General features: G+C 50.6%; 2 protein-coding genes across 5 annotated transcripts; both read left to right on the top strand.

Annotated features, from left to right (window-relative positions):
- The first annotated feature begins 1 nt into the window (after position 1).
- Positions 2 to 19,726, top strand: LOC131102862 (protein shisa-6-like). Of its 3 annotated transcripts, none has more exons than XM_058048489.1 (9): positions 2 to 3,458; positions 4,044 to 5,328; positions 7,067 to 7,224; positions 9,490 to 9,585; positions 9,787 to 9,855; positions 17,934 to 18,002; positions 18,150 to 18,170; positions 18,456 to 18,584; positions 18,698 to 19,726. In XM_058048489.1, exons 2-9 carry the CDS (start codon positions 4,790 to 4,792, stop codon positions 19,303 to 19,305), a joined length of 1,689 nt encoding a protein of 562 aa, XP_057904472.1. In that variant the 5' UTR covers positions 2 to 3,458; positions 4,044 to 4,789; the 3' UTR covers positions 19,306 to 19,726. The 3 variants fall into 3 exon arrangements, with proteins under 3 accessions (XP_057904472.1, XP_057904470.1, XP_057904473.1); XM_058048487.1 differs by having other exon boundaries at positions 2 to 4,094; positions 4,187 to 5,328; XM_058048490.1 differs by lacking the exon at positions 18,150 to 18,170 and having other exon boundaries at positions 2 to 5,328.
- Positions 19,727 to 22,016: 2,290 nt separating this feature from the next.
- Positions 22,017 to 23,132, top strand: LOC131102930 (phosphoinositide-interacting protein-like). 2 transcript variants are annotated; one of them, XM_058048626.1, is made up of 2 exons: positions 22,017 to 22,110; positions 22,211 to 23,132. In XM_058048626.1, the coding sequence occupies exon 2, from the start codon at positions 22,229 to 22,231 to the stop codon at positions 22,625 to 22,627; it is 399 nt and encodes a 132-aa protein (XP_057904609.1). In that variant the 5' UTR covers positions 22,017 to 22,110; positions 22,211 to 22,228; the 3' UTR covers positions 22,628 to 23,132. The 2 variants fall into 2 exon arrangements, with proteins under 2 accessions (XP_057904609.1, XP_057904610.1); XM_058048627.1 differs by having other exon boundaries at positions 22,049 to 22,110; positions 22,214 to 23,132.
- The last annotated feature ends 110 nt before the right edge of the window (positions 23,133 to 23,242 follow it).

Raw genomic sequence — 23,242 nt, 5'->3', positions numbered from 1 at the left:
AGTAAATTAAAAGACAACATTGTCTCACCTCAGCAAGCTTTAAATCAACTCTTATGCTGGGAATGTATTTATTTACGTTTTGTAGACTTAAGCAGACGTCGGCTTGACATAATCAATCTTTGCTGCTTGTTAATTATCGCAAACATTCCGCCTGCACCCCCTCCCCCCCCCCACCTTTGCTTTTATCACACAATTTACCTCGTTAGCCTTGGAGAACACCCGCCCGGCCAACACGGCCGTCACCCTTCACCCCAACACACACACAATGCAACACAAATGGAATATTCCTTCAATATTCCTTGGACATAATGGTGTATCTCGTGGAGTGTAATGATATGTACTTATCTCGTGGAGGAGGGATAGGAACGTACGTAGGAACGGAGGAGGGATACGTACGTACATGCAAAGGAGGGATACGTACGTACGTACGAGTGTTTCAACCACCACACTTGACGGATGAGTCCCATTTGCAAAGACGCCATCACGGCGCCAAGCTAATTGAGGGCGAGGCAACGTCACCCAAGAAGCGAGCGAGTGGGAGCGGCGAGGATGAGGAGATGTTGCCAAGGACGTCTGATTGCTCTTCTTCGTTGGTATTCCTTGTCCACGCCGCCTGATACGAAGCCCATGGAAGTGGCAAAGTGAGCCGCGCAGATCTGACCCACTTCACCAGCAGCTGGTCACCAGAGACGGAAGGAACACGACGCATGCTCTCATCTCCCGCCAGGGCGACGTGCACACACACGTGCACTCAGCACCGCCGCCGTTATCATCGTTAACGTTTGGCCTGTCAATCAAAGCCCTGGTGGACATACGCTATCACACTAAGGCCGCATGGTGGACCAGTGGTTAGCTTGTAGGCCACAAATGTCTTTCATATGAAGGACATTCCCTAGTGACGGAAAGGTACATGCTCGTGCTTCGGGTTTGATTCCCGCCAGGACCCCAACACCAGTCCATAGGAGGTGAGGGTCGTGTTTTGGTGGCGTTGGAACGGAAGTTCTCATCCTAAGTTGTCAGTGTGGCGTTGGCGGCCTTGTTCGTGTCACGGCCACACGGGGCGCACGACCACCCGCTCGGGACGGGACGTTCAATCAGCGTCCGTGTTGGCGCTGACATCTTGATGGAATGTTTTCTATTCACATTCCCAACCTTCCGCCGCGGCCCTTCTCATGTGGCAGTGATGTATTTGGATGGAATTACCTCTGGCCGTGACGGATGGCGCCGTCGCGCTCCGATGTCCTCTCATGAAACATGTTTCACACGTCCCGCGTGTCGCATGCCTACCCACGTACCTACGTGCCTACGTGCCTACGTACGTACGTGCCTACGTGCCCATGTGCCTACTTACCTACATGCAGCTCCTCCTCCTTCTTCTGTGGGTTTCATACTCTTCACTACACCCTCACACATCTACACTTAACTACACTGAGTACACTGTCCACACTTACTACACTTAGTACACTCAGAGTACACTCGGTACACTGTCTATACCCAGTTACTACACTTACTACATTTAGTACACTCCGTACACTATGTATCTTTAGTGCACTTACTACATTTAGTGCACTCAGTACACTATCTACACTTAGTACACTCAGTACACTATCTACACTTAGTACAGGTAGCATGGTGTACTAGGCGTCAGAGCTAGGCCCAGTAGACCAGGTGTCCAGGTCAGGAGGTGTGTCCAGGTATCAGGTCCCCAGGGAGGGGTGATGGTCTGAGGACCTTTTCTTTGACCAAGGTAATGGCTTGGCAGCTAGCTGTTAGCGTGAAGCAACTTTGGGCGGGTGGAAGGTTCCGGACCCCCACACCTTCTGCCGGGCGCCGCCATGTGTTCTTGTCGGCCGTCACTCAGGCATGTGTTTGTATTCCGAGGAAGAAGCGGCTTGTTTTCCACATTTTGCTCCCTGGCTCAACTTGGACTGGGTCCCCGGAATGAGATCCCACAGGGCCGTTTATTGATCGCACGGCCCAGACTGCCCGAGGCGGCGAGCCGCAGGCTTTACCGGCGCGCATCACCTGCGGGGCGGACCCACAAAAAGAACGACACCGCCGCCGGGGAGCGAAGAGCGGCATCCTCCGGGGACGCTGGCGGCTAACCAGCAAATAACGGCAGCTAAAGTCTCACCGGGGATGATGAGGGGGGGCGCACCGCATGATGATGACTTCCTTAATGAGGACAAACCAAGCGGCGGAATGTGACCTCCAGCCAGCACAGCTGCTAACACGCCAGCATCTAATTGGTCACGGCCGAAGGCGCCATGAGCCAGCCATTGCTCTGCATTACGGGACGTCTCCCAAACAAAACGCTGGCCTGAAGCCGCAGCGGAGGGATGATGATCGGCAGCGCCACACGGAAGAAGGCGTGTCCTTCCGTCAAGCCTTTGGCCGCCAAAGCCACGAGGAAGGAAGGCCATTGTGTTGCCATTCATGAGGGGTTTCACTGGGCGGCCAAGTGTCTTCAGTAAAATGATTGGGGGGTCCCGGACAGCCTCGACAAAACTACCTCTTCTTCTTTTCATCCTCTTCTTCTTCTTCAACACTATGCTGGCTGGCTGCCTTGCTGACTTGATGGCTGCATGGCCTGAGCTCACTTCCTGAAAGAAATCAAAGAGTCTGGCGTGATAGCGCTAGCTTGGCTCATGCTAGCTTGGCTCATGCTAGCTTGGCTCATGCTAGCTATCGATAGTGCTAGCTTGGCTCATGCTAGCTTGGCTCATACTAGCTATTGATAGTGCTAGTGTGGCTCATGCTAGCTATCGATAGTGCTAGCTTGGCTCATGCTAGCTTGGCTCATGCTAGCTTGCCGCCGGAACGTCCATGTGCCCGCCGCCCCCCCCACTCGGGACACACACTGGAATAGACACACATTACACAGCCACAGTGCAGAGTTCAATAGATGGCATAGTGATAATGATATCCATATATATATTGAATATATGACATAGACATTAGAATTCATCCATTTTCATGAAATATTGATGATGAATTAACGATACTCCAGGGGTGTGTGAACTTTGTCGTACCAAAAGATCTATTCCACTTTCTTAAGCAACCCACCCCAATATAGAAAATGACATATATGTCATTTTAATATTTAGAAGAGTCATTACATCACCTTTTTTGCTCCTTTTTAGCATCTTTACAAATATTTGTATTTTTCTATTTTTTCCTGGTAATAGTATGAATTTATTCTCAGGGTATTTTATTATGGGATATTGGAAGTCTTGGAAGTCTGACTTTTCCACAAAAGGGAACTTGATCAGATGTTTTTCTCAATATTTTGACTTAATATTCCCTCTTTATTCCCTTTTCCATGTTCGATGCCGTCTTTTCTGTTGTTGTGGTGCGGCCACACCCGACAGTCTCTGCAAAGCAACTATTCCCGGCTGTTCCCTTCTCATTGTGCTTCCACGGGAGCCTTCTCGGGTTTGGAATTGGAAAAAAGGAATGTAAATGTGTTTATTTATTCCATCAAGTAGCCAAAAATTAGTCTCATCAAAATGTCAAATGCTCTGCGTGCACCGGGAGTCTTGCTTTGATTTGCATAATGTTTTGTTCAATAATTCATGGCATCGCTGGGGTGCACTCACGTAGGAATGAAGGCGGCGTGACAGGTGAGGCAGGCGGCCATTAAAACCAACCGGGGGGGGGGCAAAAAGCTTCTTTATTTAATACTTTAATACTTCAGTGAAGCTAAGATGTTATTTTCTGTCGGAGAAAAACAAAGGAAGTTTTTCCTCAGCTGATTAGTGCCCTTGCCTTCACACACTCAGGAAGTAAGTACACACTGCATACTTACTGAAGTGTACTGAGCAAGTGAGCATGTGATGACCACTTCCTCCATCCCATTTTTGTACTCCGCTTTTGACCTCCATCTGTTCTTCTCGGTCGTGCCTGCGTTGAGGCGTTGAGGTTCGCCTCCTGGCTTGCGGCGGTGCTAACAGATGCGGCTGATAAGGCGGATGAGGCGTGGCTGATGTTTTTTCCGCCAAGTGTCTCTCAAAGTCTGAACGCGAATGTTTGTTCCTCGTTAGGTCACGGGCAGGTCATCCCACCTCATGAAAGGCTATCAGACGGATTTACGGGTATGACATCATCATTCGGCACCCCAGGCCGTGTCAAGCATTTTAGCGTCATGTGACAATGTATCTCATTGATCGGACGTGACAACAAAAAGCATAAAACGGCCCTGAAGCCCCAAGTCCAGGAGAAACTGGTCTCTGTAGGGTCTGAGACATGTAGAGTGAAGATGCAAAGATCTCAGAGAGACCAAGGAGCAGGACAAAGAATGACGCTTGAAGGTCCAAGTAGACACGACGAGGACGTCCTGCTGCCGTCCGACTTCCAGGAAGAGCCTCTGTCCTGGCTGCTCAGCACCATCATGTTCAAGAGGAACGCAAGGTCCAAAGTCCTCATGGAGGATGCTCATGTTTGCTGCTGGCCAATTAAGGCTGGCACCTGACCGGTGACGTAGGAGAGAGAGGGGTGGCGCTCCGGTTTCTTCACTTCTCTTCCAGCGAGTTGAGAGGAGAGGAGAAGAGGAGAGGAGAGGAGAGGAGAGGAGAGGAGAGAAGAGGAGCACCAGAGCGGAGCCGCTAAGCCGTTGTTCCTTAAAGCGAAACCCTCCCTCCGAGACACCTCGTCCCCGCGTGTCCCGCGTGCGTGCGCGATGACTGGAGGATGCGGCGCGGCGCGCGCGGAGGGGCCGGCGTGGCGCGCGCGCGAGGACCTCCGGTGAAGAAGTCCGCGAGAAGCTCCCGGAAGTGAGCGGCGGGGAAGCATGAAGCCCCTCCTGCTCCTGCTGCTCTACCTGGACCCCCTGCACGTGCTGTGCGCCCCCGCCACCAAAAGGAGCAAAGCCCCGGCCAGGACCTCCAAGCCCAGATGGCCGAACGGCAGCACCACCGCCGTTCCGGACGGCGGACCGAGCCGCGTCACGCAGCTCCGCGCCCCCGCCCTCCAGCACGACACCTGCCTGGGCTACTACGACGTGAGCGGCCAGTTCGACAAGGAGTTCGCCTGCAACAACACCGACCACCGCTTCTGCTGCGGCAGCTGCTTCCTGCGCTTCTGCTGCGCGGACCGGGCCAAGCGTCTGGAGCAGAGGAGCTGCACCAACTACAACACCCCCGACTGGATCAAGACGCAGCCCCCCTCCCCGGCGCCCACCGGGGACACCTACGACCCCGAACTGGACCGGACCAACGCCACCGTCTACATCGCCTGCGGCGCCGTGGCGCTCGTCGTCGCCGTCTGCATCTCCGCCAAGGTGGCCTACGACCACGCCACCAAGCCCCCCCAGGAGATGAACGTGCACAGGTGGGTGCGCGACCCCCGACGACCCTTTTACCGGGGGTGGCCGTGTCCGTGAAGTTTAGAAAAATTCCAGTAATGACTTCATCGGTGTGTGCGTGTGCGTGCGTGTGTGTGTCCAGGGGCAGAAAAATGTGAAATGTCACACATTGTGATGATGATGATGATGATGATGTTTCAATGGCGGCCCGAGGCGGCTGTGCTCACTGAGCCCAATCAGCGTTAACGCAACACAAACACACAAACTGGCTCTCACGCACTCGTGTACTTACGCACGTCAGTACACGTCAATAAGTACAGTGCGTACTTAGTCCCCGAGCCCCCCCCCCCTCTTTCTTTTCTTCTAAGGGTTGGCCCACCAGCCAAAGTCCAGCCAAGTCCTAGCCCTCCTTAAAGTGAAAGTACACAATCTTCCTCTTCCTCACCAAGCCTACTGGGGGCGGGGGCGGGGGGTGGTGGGTGTCCGGTGTTGTATGGGGTTGCCCCCATCCAGTGGTTGCCATTCATCGTTAAAAAGGAGAGAGGACGAAGAAGGTAAATACATGGCAGCACTCATGCACACTTAGTACAGTACTCAGTGTACTTATACACGTGGAAGTACTGCATCTGGGAAGTACTGCCATGCCAGCAGTACTACTACGTTGGTTAGGTGGAGGAGTTACATACTCTTGATATCCAATGTTTTATTGTTCTCAGTTCATGTGGGTGCTGGACTACCCAGCATACCTTGCAGGCATCTGGAAATACCCGTTTTAAGTTGCATGTAATATTTGCGCTGAGTTGTTGACTTTTTGATGTGTTAACTTTTTAAGAGCAACGTGGGCCGCCCCTGGTCGCCATGCACACGGGGGAAGCAGTAGCAGCTTCCTGTCTTGCAGGTCATGGGACCCTCAGAGCTTGACAGTAAACTTTGTCCAGCGTTATTCGTTTAGTCCTCAGGCACACACGGGGGACAGGAACGTTGGAACGTCCAATTGTCCAAAACGCCTCGCCCGTGTGTCCCAACACTTTCGCCCACAGCGTGGCTGGATGCTTGCTTGCTATAGAAGTGCTTAGGTGATCGGTGGGAGGTCCTTTGGGCTGCTGGGGGGCCGAGCACAATGTTGGTGTCCTCCTGTGTGACCTTCAGCACGGGAGTAGAAACCCAGATAAATTCCCACGTTTCAACAGGAACTATTGATCAGCCGGGATCCAGCACAGTCTGACTCACGGGGCAGAGTGCTGTGGGGGGGTGGGGGGTGGTCTCGTGTTACAGACCTAGCAGCGTAGATGGACGCTTTTTCACCAAAATAGAAGCAGGAGAATTAACCACATGTGGAGTGCTTACGTGAGGGTGTTCAAGGTGCGGCCCTCCTCGCCACTCATGTCATAGTCCAGTCATCATGGGGGGTAATGGTCCGCCCACACATGGATGGGAGTCACCATGTGATGACACGTGGTGTCCCGTACATGCAGGCGTCTCCTCTGCTGGTGTTCCTCCAGCCGAGCCCTCCAAACTGCAACCTTGGCTGCCTGGCTGGGCCAACTGGGACCATCCCAACCAGGCCGCCCGCTTTGCTAAAGTGTGCTTATCCTGGAAGGGAAGCGCTATTAATACTCCCAAAGTCACCCACTAGTGGAAAAGTGGACTGCCTTGTGGCTTGAGGTGGACGCTGACACACTTCAGGCGTCCTTTCGCTGAAGTGTGAGACCGTGTTTATTTGGGGACGGGCTCCTGCTAGCTAACCGTCCGTCTCCGTTTCAGGGCCCTGGCTGACATCCTGAGGCAGCAAGGACCCGTTCCCATTTCCCAGTACGAGCACGACAACATGGACGCCATGGACTGCTCGCCCAAAGACGAGACGCCGGTCAGAGCCTCCAAGAACCACTACACACCCGTCCACAGCAAGTCCTCCAACCACGGTACGTTCCACGGCTCACGTGGGGACCTGGCGGGCCAGCTTGGCGGGCCCGCTTGGCCTCCCCTGCGCCGTTCCTTTAAGTGCCAGTCTTTCTTAGCGGGGAACGTGACTTGTCAAATAGTGGAGACCCCGGCCCCACTTGTACCCCTCCGCGCTCTGTGCCGTGGACTGGGCGTTTACCTCCAGCTGGGCCGCCCATCCTCCTACTTTTATCCCCTCTCCACTTCCCTGCTCCAGGGATCATCTCACCAGCTAAGTGGCCTACTATCATGTCCCAGATTTAACGTGTCACCCTCTCCTCTCGTGCCCCCCTTAAACGTGACACCATCCATGCTAGCTCACCAGCTACCAGTGCGCCATTTGACACATTTAAAGACTCGAAAAACACGCTAACACGCTAACACTTACTCGAGTTGCATAAATCATCATCAAGGGTGGGATGGAGTCATACAGGACCAGTGCGGCCATGTTTTACCACGCCCGAAAGACGAGGGGCACGCTTATTCTTGCACCTTCCTACCTGTCAGCAGTCACACACAGCACGCCTTCAAAATAAGAGCTCTGCATGCCACATATTGTGTAATGGAGTAACCATAAAGCCATTGATGATGCCATTGGCTGTTGAAGCACGGCTAGTAGCGACATGCTAGGAGCCAGGCGACGTCCATTTCTGACTTGTCAATATGGAAAAAAGGGAATTCAGGAAAAATGTCAGACGGCCCTCAATGGCGTACAGTGGAGCACCGCATCTTCGCTTCATTTGCACACTTCTCCAAGCGCAGGTTACCCAGCATGCCTTGCAGGCTAGAAGAGCGTAAACTAGTACTGCTGTGTTACCCACATACTGTGTACACAGTACAGTATCCTACATACTACATACAGTATGTACTACATACCATGGACGTGGATGTGGCCCGTGTGCTGATCACATGCTTGTTTATCGGCGGGGGAAAATGTTGATGATTCATGAGAACGGTGGTGCGGGGCGCCGGCGGTGATAAACGACGGAGAAGCCAAGCGCCTTATTATCTGCCGGGATGTTCCCGGCCACTGTTTATCAGAGAGGAGCCATCCTCACCTTTGGATAAAAGGCGCCATTAAGATGCAGCATCCTCCACCCGCTGGTTTCTTTCACGGCTAAATGCGGCGCCTTCACGCAGGCGGAAAGCTCACAGCAAGGCCGTTAGCCGGGGCCGCTAGGGGGCCACCGCGAGGAGGGAGTATTCCCGATGGTAGGAACACACGTGGGAGGCTGATCGGGATGCAGGGGGTGTCCAAAAGACCCCTTTTTATGGCCTGGAGATGACTACAAATGGCCTCTCTGACTGCCAACGCTCCGGGTGGACCCCGCCTCTCCCCCCAGGTCAGCTGGGATAGGCTCCAGCACACCCCCCACCCTAGTAAGCGGCATAGAAAATAGATGGATGCAAGATAAAAACAAAAAAGTTGTAATCTAATCATAAAGATGACAACAAACCATTTTAGCAGCATCCATTTCTGAAGTTTCCATTTCGCACAATTTTGGAAACTGAGCTTGCAAAGGAATAAAGTCAGAATTCCAAGAAGGGCCCTCGGAGCCAAAACAGCTGTTTTCTCATTGTGTTTCCAAAGTATGAAATCCCGCCATTAGTCACCACGGGCCCTCGCGGGGGCGGGGGGGAGCGAGCCTTCATGGAAATCAGGTGACGGCAGTCATGTGCTCCAACGAGGCGTTCAAGGCCAACACCCCACAAGTAAGCGTGGTGGATGGTTGGCTTTCTTCTCCACTGAGGAGCTATCACGGCGGCGGCACGGGTCAGACAATGAAGACATCTTGCGTGGGGGGGGGGCGCACGGCAGCACTGAATCACAGCCAGGAAGCCTGCAGGCCAAACAGTCCTAATAACACACACACACACACACACACACACACACGGGCGTCAGGAAGAGCTGTTCGCCAAGGCGAGAGTGAAGGCTTTATGGAAATGCCTGAAGGCCTTTCATTCAGAACTCTTGATTGATATTCAGTCCTGTCTTCATGAAAAGACCGTCAACTAAACAGCTTGGCCGATGAGGTTCAATCCTGTTTTTACATCACGTCTGAAGATGCTCACGCCGAGGAGAACATCAGCTGCTCATCATCTGAAAGAACGGCCTCCGTTCCTCTGGTGTTGTTGCATTTGGAATATTAGGGATTAGGATTAGGGAAGGAGTCCTGATGTGTTTACCTCCACACCACGTTTGGTCAGTGCTTTGAAGGCGTTGGTGTGTGTGTGTGTGCCAACAGGTCATTATGGGATGGAGAGTCTTCACAGCGGAGGAGCAGACATGCACAACTTCATCTCGTCCGGCTTCGTGACGCTCGGCCGCGGCCACCTGAAAGGTAACGTGCTAGCTGGAGATAACACCGTCACATGACGGCTGAGTGGCTGGAAGTGACATCTTGCACACTCCGTCACGTACGTCCACGCTCGGCCAAGTGACGCGTCCTCGCGCGGTAGGCGAGCGTGAACGCCGCATGCCGCCATTGTTCTCCCACTCCGATTCGTCAGCGCCAAGACTCGTGTTGTTGTTGTCGTTACAGCGCAGCGCTCCATGGACGAGTCAGCACCCGTGTCCTGGCAGGCCGATCTGGACCTCCCCGTCTCCTACGGTATGTCCTCCCCCCAAGTTCTTCCTCCGCGTGACGCGCTTGCTAATGCATTAACCCGCCCACCTGAGGGGAGGGGCGGGGCCTTGTGTCGTCTTTGCACTTTCTGTTCTTGTCTGGTGTGGACCAATCCTGACCTGCCGAGTCCGATCATGTCCCCGTTTAAGAGTCCAGTGATGGATGCCATCACAGCATATAACAACAGAAAAACACCTACAATGGCCGACAGGCGCAAACACAAAGCGCTAGCTAACCCAAACCTCAATGGCAAAGGCTGCACATTACACATGCAGGCGAGCAGGAGGTTAGCTACAGGCTAGCAGGAGGCTAACCAGGCTAGCAGGAGGTTCTAATGACGTTGAGCGTTTTCCCGTCCCACAGTTGTCTTGTGATGGCGTGTTCCTGGTCTGGACCGTGTGTGAGTTCGGAGTGTGTCAGCCACCGTACTTTGACCTTTTAGAACAGCAGGCCGCCATTTTCTACCTTTTACATTTCTAACAAGAATAAAAGTCATTTGCAATCAATAGCAGCACTTCTAAATGACTCTAAAATCCACACAACTTGACTAAATAATGAAATTAGCATTTGAAAAGGCTACACACACACACACACACACACACACACACACGCTATTGAATGGTCCAAGTGATGAAATGCCAAAGTGCTGGCTGAATATTTCAGCTCCCAGAGAGAAAATAATATGACATTTAAACAATAACTTTATAACAATAACGTCTTTTATGTTTTGCTAGCAATCACTTTCATGTTTTCGTGTTGTTGAAATATTTTGTGATGGGCTGCTGGACTCGTGGGGCGCTCCGTGCCTTGTGGTTGCGATGTGTGCGTTGGGGTGGGAGAGCCAAACGGGTCCTCATCTGAGGGTCATGGCGCTGGGGAGCAGAAGAACGTAGAGAAGCCTTAGAGACGCATGTAGAGAAGCACGTAGAGAAGAACGTAGAGAAGCCTTAGAGATGCATGTAGAGAAGAACGTAGAGAAGCCTTAGAGATGCATGTAGAGAAGAACGTAGAGAAGAACGTAGAGAAGAACGTAGAGAAGCCTTAGAGATGCATGTAGAGAAGAACGTAGAGAAGAACGTAGAGAAGCCTTAGAGATGCATGTAGAGAAGAACGTAGAGAAGAACGTAGAGAAGCCTTAGAGACGCATGTAGAGAAGCACGTAGAGAAGCACGTAGAGAAGAACGTAGAGAAGAACGTAGAGAAGAACGTAGAGAAGAACGTAGAGAAGAACGTAGAGACACAAGACATGTTGTCTTAGTTTTTTGACAAAGTGTGACATAGCGAGGGACGACAGTCCCTAAAAGTATCTCAGGTTAGATTTGTGGCTAGTAGTTTTTTGTGTATCTTTTGTCATGTTTGCCGTAGGTCTGTGTGTAATTGTATTTGGAGGATGTGCAGAGGGTCAGGGTCACTTTGGACACGCCCCCAACGTAGAATGATCATCATGTAGAATCACCACAGCAGCATCCATTGGAAAGGTGTGTGTGTGTGTGTGTGTGTGTGTGTGTGTGTTGCGGTGCCACAAAGTGAATGTAGCAGCAGCGCTACACGACAAGAGGAATCCTGTTAGCATGCAGATTAGTCTTATCTGCGGCGCACCTGTCAATATCATTTATGAGAGGACGCCAAGGACGGGACGTGGACGTGGACGTGGACGTGCTGCTGTCAGCCACAACAACAACACACAAACACACAAACACACCAGGAGTGTATTGTGATGCCAAGGGCTGGCTGTGATACATGAGCCGCCGCTCGCCAGCCACGTGGGACCCGAGGAGGAGGAGGAGGAGCAAAGGAGCATCGGCCTTTGTGAAAGATGCTGCTGATTCCCTTTGAGAAAGACACAATCTGGACAGGAGGGAAGGAGAGAAGGAGGGAAGGGGAGAAATTGTAACAATGCTTGGAGACCCCCGTTTATGGCCGCCCATTGCTTCTTCCAGACCCGACTGTCTGACATCAATTTGTGCTAAGAAGGATTTCCTATTTCGACCTGGAATATTTTGTTAGTTGAAGCATAGGAAGGCACCTTCGAAATACACCTTTAACACTAGAGTCCTCTCACGTCAGCTAACACCCCTATATGTATAGGCTCCCATATGTTAGCATTGCTGACTCTGTATTAACCCCAAGACGTTCATATTTGGTCTTTATTCCCATCATTTTTGCCCTTTTTTCATGTTTCCACTTTGGATGCTTTTATTGTGGAAAGCTGTGAGGAGCAGCGTGTACATGGAGGGTGGAGGCAACGACTTGGTCCTCTAAAATGGGCTCGCTTGAGCTTTTAGCCGAGGTCGTTTGGTATGTCCTGTCCCACCTGATGTTGGCCACTGCCCGTTATTGGTTGATCCAGATGATTCTGATTGACAGCTGGGATGTTACCAGAAGGTCCCCGTCCTGTGCACGAGTCCATCTCGTCGCCAGCGTGTCGCTACGTTCTCGCTTGAATAGGAAGCGGAACGGCGGCGCCGTCGGATCCCGCGTGTCTGCGGGCGCTTGGAGAGGAAAGGACGCGCGCGGCTTCCTGTCCGGAAGCGCACGACAGGCCCGTCGCACAATGACTGGCGGTGCCGCCAACTGTGAAATTAATTGAACCCGCGATCCGGAGGCTGGAGGACGCCACCCGGCCCCGAGGAGACGAGCGAGCGGCCGGGCTGGCGTGACAGAGGAACACTTGAACACAAACGCTGATTGCTTTTCTGGTGGCTTTGAACGCGGGAGACGGGACAGAGGTTCCGTTTGCTTTGTGTGGCTTGCTAGCAAAGCCGCTAACGCTCTTATTGTTTTCCAATCTCGTGAACTGTGTGGTGGTATTATGCACGTTATGACATTCATGTTCAGCATCTGGCTGTGCCTTCGCTTTCACTGCTGCGACACAGGAAGCTAAACAGCTAGTCCACATGGAGCTTGGGGGGGTTACATTAAAAGCATACATTAAAAGACATTATGTCATGCTAAAAGATGTTAAAGCATACATTAAAAGACATTATGTCATGCTAAAAGACGTTAAAGCATACATTAAAAGACATTATGTCATGCTAAAAGACGTTAAAGCATACATTAAAAGACATTATGTCATGCTAAAAGACGTTAAAGCATACATTAAAAGACATTATGTCATGCTAAAAGATGTTAAAGCATACATTAAAAGACATAATTTCATGCTAAAAGACGTTAAAGCATACATCAAAAGACATTGTGTCACGCTAAAAGACGTTAAAGCATACATTAAAAGACATTGTGTCACGCTAAAAGACGTTAAAGCATACATTAAAAGACATTGTGTCACGCTAAAAGACGTTAAAGCATACATTAAAAGACATTGTGTCACGCTAAAAGACGTTAAAGCATACATTAAAAGACATTGTGTCACGCTAAAAGACGTTAAATCATACATTAAATGACATTATGTTATGCTAAAAGACGTTAAATCATACATTAAAATACATTATGTCATGCTAAAAGACGTAAAAGCTTACATTAAAAGACATTATGTCATGCTAAAAGACGTTAAAGCATACATTAAAATACATTATGTGATGCTAAAAGACGTTAAAGCTTACATTAAAAGACATTATGTCATGCTAAAAGACGTTAAAGCATACATTAAAAGACATTATGTGAGGCTAAAAGACGTTAAATCATACATTAAAAGACATTATGTCATGCTAAAAGATGTAAAATCATACATTAAAAGACATTATGTCGTGCTAAAAGACGTTAAAGCATACATCAAAAGACATTGTGTCACGCTAAAAGACGTTAAATCATACATTAAAAGACATTATGTCGTGCTAAAAGACGTTAAAGCATACATCAAAAGACATTGTGTCACGCTAAAAGACGTTAAAGCATACATTAAAAGACGTTGTGTCACGCTAAAAGATGTTAAATCATACATTAAAAGACGTTATGTCATGCTAAAAGACGTTAAATCATACATTAAAAGACATTATGTCATGCTAAAAGACGTTAAATCATACATTAAAAGACATTATGTGATGCTAAAAGATGTTAAATCATACATTAAAAGACATGTGATGCTAAAAGACGTTAAATCATACATTAAAAGACATTATGTCATACAGGAAGCGGTTGTTTGTGGGAAGGTAACGATAGCAAATGACTTCTTTCAAGTACTTTTTAAAGCGCCGGCCAAAGTGGGCGGAGCCCGGGGGGGTTGTGTTTTGTCCCACACGGTGCAGAGTGGGACGTCTCCATTTAAGCCCGCCGTGTCCCTGAAGCGCACAATCTGTGCTGGCCCACATGAGGCCAACATCCTGCAGCTTTTTGGGTCATATTGCAGCAGCGCAGCGGCGGGACTCAGCGAGTCTCATGACAAAGATCCAAAGTGTTCCAGGTCAAATCCTCATGCTGAATAAGAGCTGGTACCGCTCACAGCTGCTCTTCTTCTTCCTTCAATGGCGTTTGTCCGACTCGGCCCCCGGCCCCCAGCACGCCCACCTACGTATGCTCAGAGATACCATGTCATGAAAGTCATTTGGAGAGTCAAGTGCTGATGGAACAGCGTGTTGACCCACATTTCCCATCTTTGCTGTACCACATGTACACCTATGTGCCCCCCCCCCCCCCCCCCCCACGCTATCTTGTTTGGAGTCTTTCATCCGAGCCTAGAAGATAAGGATTGAAAGACAGCAGATAGAATCTCATGAACATGAAGTGGAAGGCGTGCTTTGGGAATCCGTAAGCGTAGCGTAGGAGTCATGTATTCCTGATAGCGTGTGACATAATTGATGACCCGGCTGACCTTGAGGGACGCAAAGCGTGCCTGTGATCAATTCCAGCAGCAGGCTTTTAAGCTCATTCCTCTTGATATCTGCCACGCATGCTAACGAGCTCATTAGGGTGGCGGCCCGGCCGCATGCAAACACGCTTTATCCCCGCTAATGTACCCTTCACGCAGCCTGCGGGAGCCAAGGTTGTGTTTGTTTGTGGTGTCTGCCATCTTTGGACAAGTGGAGGATGGTTCTTGTTGCGTTCCTGGTGGGGGTCACCAACCTGCGTGTGTGTTCTTTGCACATTCTCACCTTTTCAGCCTTTAAAGGTCCTTTTTTGTCTTGTCAGGGCTTTTATTTACGCAAGCAGAAGCTTTCTTGCTTGCAAAGGCCAACTTGTCTTTGCTGCGCACACGCCTCGGACGGGTCTCATTGGGCCCTCGTGAGCAGAAAGCTGACTAGGCTGCCTGTGGAACTATGGCCGTGGAACTTCTTCAGGGGGTTCAGGGGTAGTCACGTGACTGTCGGACAAGCGTGCCGAAAGCTCGACGCCACTTTGCCACGTTTGATACAACCAGTCAGCCAAACCACTCTACTTATTTTAGCCTTGAGTGACGGCTCAGATTCTACCCTACGCTGCCGTACCGTACTCTGACGAACCATACTCTACCATACCGTACTCTACCATACCATACCGTACTCTACCATACCATACCGTACTCTACCATACCATACTCTACCATACCATACCATACTCCACCATACCATACTCCACCATACCGTACTATACCATACTCTACCATACCATACTCTACCATACCATACTGTACAATGCCATACTCTACCATACCATACTCTACCATACCATACTCTACCATACCATACTGTACAATGCCATACTCTACCATACCATACTCTACCATACTGTACTACACCATACTCTACCATACCATACTGTACTATGCCATACTCTACCATACCATACTCTACCCTACTGTACTACACCATACTCTACCATACCATACTGTACTATGCCATACTCTACCATACCATACTCTACCCTACTGTACTACACCATACTATACCATACCATACTGTATTATGCCATACTCTACCATACCATACTCTACCATACCATACTGTGAAGTATATTATACTAGTATACTATACATACTATATCAAATTACATCATACTATACATCATATTACACCACACTGTAAAATACCATAGCATATAGCATATTATACTATACCATATCCTACTGTATCATAGCATATGTATCATAGCATATTATACTATACCATATCCTACTGTATCATAGCATATGTATCATAGCATATTATACTATACCATATCCTACTGTATCATAGCATATGTATCATAGCATATGACAGTATACCATATCCTACTGTATCATAGCATATGTATCATAGCATATTATACTATACCATATCCTACTGTATCATAGCATATGTATCATAGCATATTATACTATACCATATCCTACTGTATCATAGCATATGTATCATAGCATATTATACTATACCATATCCTACTGTATCATACCATATGTATCATAGCATATGACAGTATACCATATCCTACTGTATCATAGCATATGTATCATAGCATATTATACTATACCATATCCTACTGTATCATAGCATATGTATCATAGCATATTATACTATACCATATCCTACTGTATCATAGCATATGTATCATAGCATATGACAGTATACCATATCCTACTGTATCATAGCATATGCAGCATAGCAAGAATGATATTAGCTACTTTCTTTTTCAAGATGGCTGTTTTCATGACAGCGGATGAGCAGCAGAAAGTGATACCAAATTAAATTTCCTCTAAGAGCACTTGACCTGCTTATGTGTGTTGGGGGGGGGGGGGGTTCTCACTAAATGAGATCTGTGGGTCGGCGCTGCTGGCCCACTTTGTCATGTAACACAGTCAAGATCAACTTCTCCTCTTCTCCTTTCTTCCTGGTTCTTCCTGGTTCTTCCTGTTCTCGTGGTCTTTAACGCTCCAGCAGCCCAAGATAACACGTGGACCTTCCTTCTCCTGCTCCGCTCTTCCTCAATGACCAGCGTTCCCTGGAATACAGGGACAATCCAGTGTTGTCCGTGCAGCCCCGCGTCCCCGAAGAGCGGCAGCTCACTTACAAAAAACCAGTAGAAGATATTTGGGTCGCTCCCTCCTCCCTGCAGAACAAAGTACATGTGCTCCATTTTACCAGCACTTGGACTTGGACCCGTTCACCACACGACCAGCCTTCATCTTGTCATTCATCTCCTCGTTCACTTGCACACTTACACTTCTGGCTGCTGAAGTGCACACTTGCACACTTACATTTGGCCTTCTGGCTGCTGAAGTGCACACTTGCACACTTACATTTGGCCTTCTGGCTGCAGAAGTGCACACTTGCACACTTACACTTGGCCTTCTGGCTGCTGAAGTGCACACTTGCACACTTACACTTGGCCTTCTGGCTGCTGAAGTGCACACTTGCACACTTACACTTCTGGCTGCAGTAGTGCACACTTGCACACTTACACTTGGCCCTCTGGGTGCTGAAGTGCACACTTGCACACTTACACTTGGCCTTCTGGCTGCAGAAGTGCACACTTGCACACTTACACTTGGCCTTCTGGCTGCTGAAGTGCACACTTGCACACTTACACTTGGCCCTCTGGGTGCTGAAGTGCACACTTGCACACTTACACTTGGCCTTCTGGCTGCAGAAGTGCACACTTGCACACTTACACTTGGCCTTCTGGCTGCTGAAGTGCACACTTGCACACTTACACTTGTCCTTCTGGGTCTGTGTTTTCCGCTGGTCGGGGTTAGAAGTGCGGACGGGATCGCTGACTTCCATGAGCGCTCCATCGCAGCCGCCAGGTTGAGGTTGATGAGGCGTGTCTAATGACCCACTGACGGACAGCTGTCAATCATAAATATCACACTTCAGGAGGTCGCTGGCGGGCTGTCTGTTAGTCGGCGCACACGATGTTTGGTCCAGAAGGCGGGACAAAGGTCTCCCTCGCTGACCGCGAGGCAAGCTTCAGACGTCCGTCGCCGATGATGTCATGACGCGATGTCACGTGACCTGCAGGGCGAGGCTAGCGGCAGCTTTGTGTGATGTTACTTCCGGGCTAACAAGGAAGACATCAGATAAATCTGTGCTTATCCTCGTCCCTCTCGTCCTCGCCTGAGACACAACTTCCTGTTTCATCAAACCCAACTGTGGTGGTCTTTGCAAGAATGCTACTGATGTCAAACCCTTTGACCCCCCCCCCCCCCCACCCCCCAGGTGAGCAGCATCACCATGACTACCAGCACAGCCACCTGGACCTCACAGCCGCCCTCACGCCTCAGCTGGGTAAGGACCTGTTGCTCTTGCTGATGGTTGCTACTATAGGCTGTGATGCTAGTGTGATGTCACGGAGGGGGAGGAGCCTCTGGCGGCCGCTCCCTCAAGAGGCGTGCTCATATCCTGTCATTGACGCTTCTTCTTTGGCTTTGTCAGCAAGCAGACACGTGCGCCACGGTGAGTCATACACATGCACGTTGTGTGGATGTGTATCTGCTTCCTGCTTCCTTCCTGCTTCCTGCTTCCTGCTACACACGCACACGTGCACACACGCACACACATCTCATCGCCATCTTTGTGTGTCCTCACCCTAGACCCCGCCCGCATCTCCATCCCGCCCCCTTACCAAGCCCACATTTGACCCAACAGTTGCTGACGCCTCGCCCCTCCCCAGCTTGTGGAAGCTCCGCCCACACCGCCATACTGATCGCTCTGCTCTGCCCCCCCCCCCTCCCCCCACAGAGAGACCGCAGCGGAGCAACAACATCCTGACGGCCGCCACCGAGCCATACGACCTGTCGCTGTCCAGATCCTTCCAGAACCTCAGCCACCTGCCCCCCTCCTACGAGCTGGCCCTCCAGTCCGACTTAAGTAAACCATCTCTGCACTCGCCGACTTCCACACGACCTCAATCACACGTTCCAAGACAGGAAGTGAGGCTAAGAGACGTTAAATCACGTTAAAGGTGGTGCTTTGTGCGGCAGGTGACAAGGACGTGGACGACTTCTACGGCAGGAAGCATCACCACGGCGGTCGAGGCCACGCCCACATGGTGAAGTTGAACGACCCCCCCCAGCATCACCAGCAGCGCCAGCGGCCTCGGCGCGTGCAGCGGGCCATGTCCCAGGACCACGTCCTGTCCCCGCCCAGGACGCCGCGGCGCAAGGACTACGGCCTGTCCTCGTACGGTGCCGTGGCGGCGGCGGCGTACGGGAGCAGCCGCCACCTTTCGGACGAGCAGCTGCTGTCGGCGGACCGCCTGCACTCCCAGGATCCTCTGCTGTCGCCCGCCCTGCGGCGAGACAAGTTCCGGGAGAAGGCCATGGCGCGGGCCATGTCGCACGCCGACATGCTGCACGCCGACATGCTGCTCCCGCCCACGCCCGTCATGGACCGCCACAAGATGACCAAGATGCACTCTCAGCCCGGCGACGCCTACAACACGCTGACGCTCAGCCAGCACGCCAGCGCCACCAAGAGGCAGGCCTTCGCCTCGCGCCGGACGCACACGGTGGACCACCTGCAGTTCATCCCGGGACACCACCACCACCACCACGCGTACCGCGGCGGCAAGAACGAGGTGACCGTCTGACCTCTTCCCGCTCCTCAGCTTCCAAAAAGGGCTTTGAGCGGGGCCGCGGCGAGGAATCCTCCATTTTCTAACTGGAAGCTGTGAGGCTTGAGTTGGCCCCGCCCATCAGGGGGCGGGCTGGAGGGTTAACAAGCACAACGGTTAGCGTTCCCGCTAGCAAACGACTGTAAATACGCTTCTCGCTTCATTCTAGAACCTTCTTTCAACTTAGATAAGGCTCCGCCCACATGGACCTCACCTGTTTAGCTTTGTTCTTCTTCTGGCGTTTGGGCCTGCTTGTGTCCGTGTTTGCAGGAAGCATCACAGCAGACACGAGACGCGGTCTCATTAGCCCCGCCCCCTCCTTGTGTTCAGCCAATCAGCACATCCTCATGTTTCATCCTTGTGCTGAGTCACGGTTCTGTTCGGACTTTGAAATAAAAGGGATTCACTTTGATGACCGCTTCTGTGTTTGTCTTTACTGACGGACATTGAACGCGTCTCCAGAGTCAGTGAACGCAGCTCCACCGGACCGACCCGGTTTCTTCAGGCCAGACCTGCTTTCCAGCCGCTGACTGTTTGCTTCCACTCACTCAGCGGGTTCCAGGTTCGGATCCTTCGCAGCGAGCTCCGCCTTGCAGCTCCTAGGAAGAACCCAGGATGAGCTTCTGGTCCGAAGCCAAATGCCGCACATCATGTCTGTCCATAAATGTCTGCTGGCGTGACCTTTGGAAGACGTGTGAACTTCACGCTGTCCTCCCTCCAAGGTGTCAGACGGGTTCTTGACAGGCTCGCCTCGTCTCTAGCTGATGGGGTCAGAAGATGCCGAGGCGAGGTTGCTCCACGGATGGACCAAACAGGAAGAGGTTCCTTCATGAAGAACCAGAAATAGGATGATAAACATGATGCCGATGTTAGCCAGCACGGGGGTGGAGCTACCAGACTAGTTGGTAACACCATCAGATACACCACATGACAGTAGTTGGTGTGCGGGTCAGAAAGATCCGCTGTGGCGAGGAACAAACCTACCAAACCCTAACCGCTACTCCTTAGTTCCTCAGTAAGTACTCAAGAGCTCCTCAGGAACTACTCTATTCTTTAGTTCCTCAGGAACTACTCTAAATGAATCTGGCTTAGTTGCTCAGTAAGCCCTCACCCGGCTTTCAGTCATCTTTGTTGTCGTCATGGCAACGTAGCTAATGACACTGTGACAAGCGTAAGAAGAAGTTCAGCACTGTTCATAACTTAGCTTCAGACTCGAACCACGACCTCACTCTTTGGTAGTAGCGAGGTGACCTTGGTTGTCACGGTAACGTTGACGGTCATCTTGATTAGGCCCCGCCCATCAGAGCCTCACCAGGCCTCGTCGCCCGATCGATAGCATTGATCGTTAGCCGCTGAATTAGCATGTTGAAGTTAATAAAGCTGCGCTCGCCTGGTCTAGCGGGACGTCTCTCGTCAGCAAACACGTAAAACCCGGTTGCCATGGTAACCTTACAGCCTATTCGGTCTGTCATATTTGTTTGTATTAGTTATTCATGTAGGCATTTTTACTTTTATATCTTATTTTTATGGTTATTAATGGAGGCACTTTTCTATTTTTATCTGCTATTTGTAGAGTTATTCATTTAAGCAGTTTAAGTTTTCATTTATGTAAACATTTCCTCTTTTTTTACTTGTTTATTGATCTAGCCTGTTTCTTTTTAATTTTTTATATTCTATATTTATAACCAGATTTGTTTATTTTATTTTTCTGCTTTATTTATGTACACACTTTTATATATATTTTTTATAATTTTTTTTATTGCTCTGCCACGACGAGGCCCCGCCTCCTCATAGATGAATCAGATTAATATACAGACTGTATGGCTTATATACAGTATACACATACGACCTATGACGTCATAACAGCAGCAACCAAAGTCATGACAGCCATAGGGGAGGTCAAAAGTGGGCCGGGCATAATACAGCTGTTGCCATGACTACAAAGCCTGAGGTCATCAATGAGATGTCCTTTTCTTGCTTTTATTTCTTTCTTTCTTTCGGCTTTTGATCATGAAAAATGAGTGACGTACACATTGTAAAATTAATCAGCTAATTAAAGTCAAATACGAGCGTGACGTCAAAAGAGAATGACCATCAGTTCATTTCCGTATTCACGCTAAGTCAACTGTGTGTCACCGCCGCCCTCTGCTGGACTATCTGCGCTATTGCAGTTTGGAAAACACGGAAGCTTTACAGGAAGTTGATTTGCAAAACAAAGTGCTGTGTGTGCGTGTTGGACTTGAACTGCTTTAACACGCAAGAAAAACACATCACAATACTGCAATACGATGTTTACTCATTTATTTACTGCTTTTATTACTAATACTAATACTTTTTGTTCATGTTATAAGTCGATGTAGCTGCTGTCTTAAGTGACACTTTTGGAACAAACATAAAAGTGTTGTGTGTGTGTGTGTGTGTGTGTCAGTGTGTGTCTCCAAAGCGTGTCACCATCATAGTGTGTTATGATGACACACACACACACACACACACTGTATCGATGATGGCTGATGGCTGCTTGGTGATCAATAAAGTTCTAAGCTCTCATCATTCCCGGCAGTGTCTCCACATCCATGGAGGTCCTCTGCAGCGCCAGCCGGTGGGGGGAGGCTTTAGGAGGAGGATGGAGGAGGAGGAGGAGTAGGAGGAGGAGGTGGGTGGAGTACAGGGGGGGCGGGAAGCGTCCAAGCATCCTCTTACTGGTTTCTCTGGTCACACGCCGGACGCCCAGTCTGCATGAGGGACATCTTCTCATGCTGCCGAAGGCACGCTTGGTAAAAGGTAGGCGATCTCTCCATCTTCTCCATCTTCTCCACATCAGTATAGTATAGAGTATAAAGCTAAAGGTCAAAGGTGAGACGTCTCGTCCGTCCTCCTCCAGCAGGAAGTCACGACGGCAATGGCGGAGAACATTCCGCTGGGCGAGTGCAAGCTCTCCCAGTCGCGCGACCAGCTGACGCCGCCCAGCCGCACCGAGAGCACCGTGTTCAGCTTGTCCCGCAGCGACTCGCTGTGGACCGCCGAGACCCCCCCGGGCGTGTGCCAGGTGTTCTGGTTCCCCATCCACTTCATGTCCACGGGAGGCGGCTTCCTGGCGTGCGGCGTCATCATCAGCGGCCTCTACTTCGCCGGCCACAGCAAGAAGCTGAGCAACATCCTGGGCCCCGCCCTGCTGTCCATCGGCCTGATGGTCTTTGTGGTGGGCGTGGTCCTCATTCCCATCACCAAGGAGAACAGGAGACGCTCCGGCGTGAAGAAGCCCCTCGCCTTCCACCGGCAGCCCGCCTTCAACGTCTAGCCTCGGCCCGGGCGGGACGCCGCCAGACCGCTTGGGAGCGTTTGGGAAGTGCGCTCTATCTGTGGTGGATCCACATCCCGACTCCGAGGGGAGCCGCGGCACAGACTAACCGCTGCTGTGCAAATGGTCCGTTCCAGGGTCAAACCGTGAAAGCTTTATGAATATAAGCCGCATGCTGACAGCCTGACGTGTCGTACAAGTGTAAAAAGAAGTGAAGCAGTGCTAACTACGCGCATGGTGACGACTTCCTGCTGTGACTGTGACATCACTTCCTGTCTTTCCGCGTCTTCTACGGCTTCCTGACACGGACTGACGTTCATTTTTCGGTGCTGTGAGCTGAGCTGCTTTTGTGGGACGTAGGAGACACGTAGGAGACATGTAGGGGACATGTAGGAGACATGTAGGAGACAACTAGGAGACACGTAGGAGGGCTCCCATTCTACTTCCTGTCTGTCAGAAAGATGGAAGGCTTGCATGTTGAATGGATGATGATGAGATAAACATGTTGAGCGTTGCAGACCACTATGAAATCCTCAATACACTTTTATATGAACTCATGTTTGCATAGTCACTCCTCCAGGCCAATGGCCTCGTGCTGGGCCTTGTTTGTCGTGT

The sequence above is a fragment of the Doryrhamphus excisus genome, chromosome 15 (assembly GCF_030265055.1).
Source record: "Doryrhamphus excisus isolate RoL2022-K1 chromosome 15, RoL_Dexc_1.0, whole genome shotgun sequence".
In the NCBI taxonomy this organism is placed as follows: domain Eukaryota; kingdom Metazoa; phylum Chordata; class Actinopteri; order Syngnathiformes; family Syngnathidae; genus Doryrhamphus; species Doryrhamphus excisus.
The sequence above is the reverse complement of the archived record's forward strand: the minus strand, read 5'-3'. Positions and strand labels throughout refer to the sequence as shown.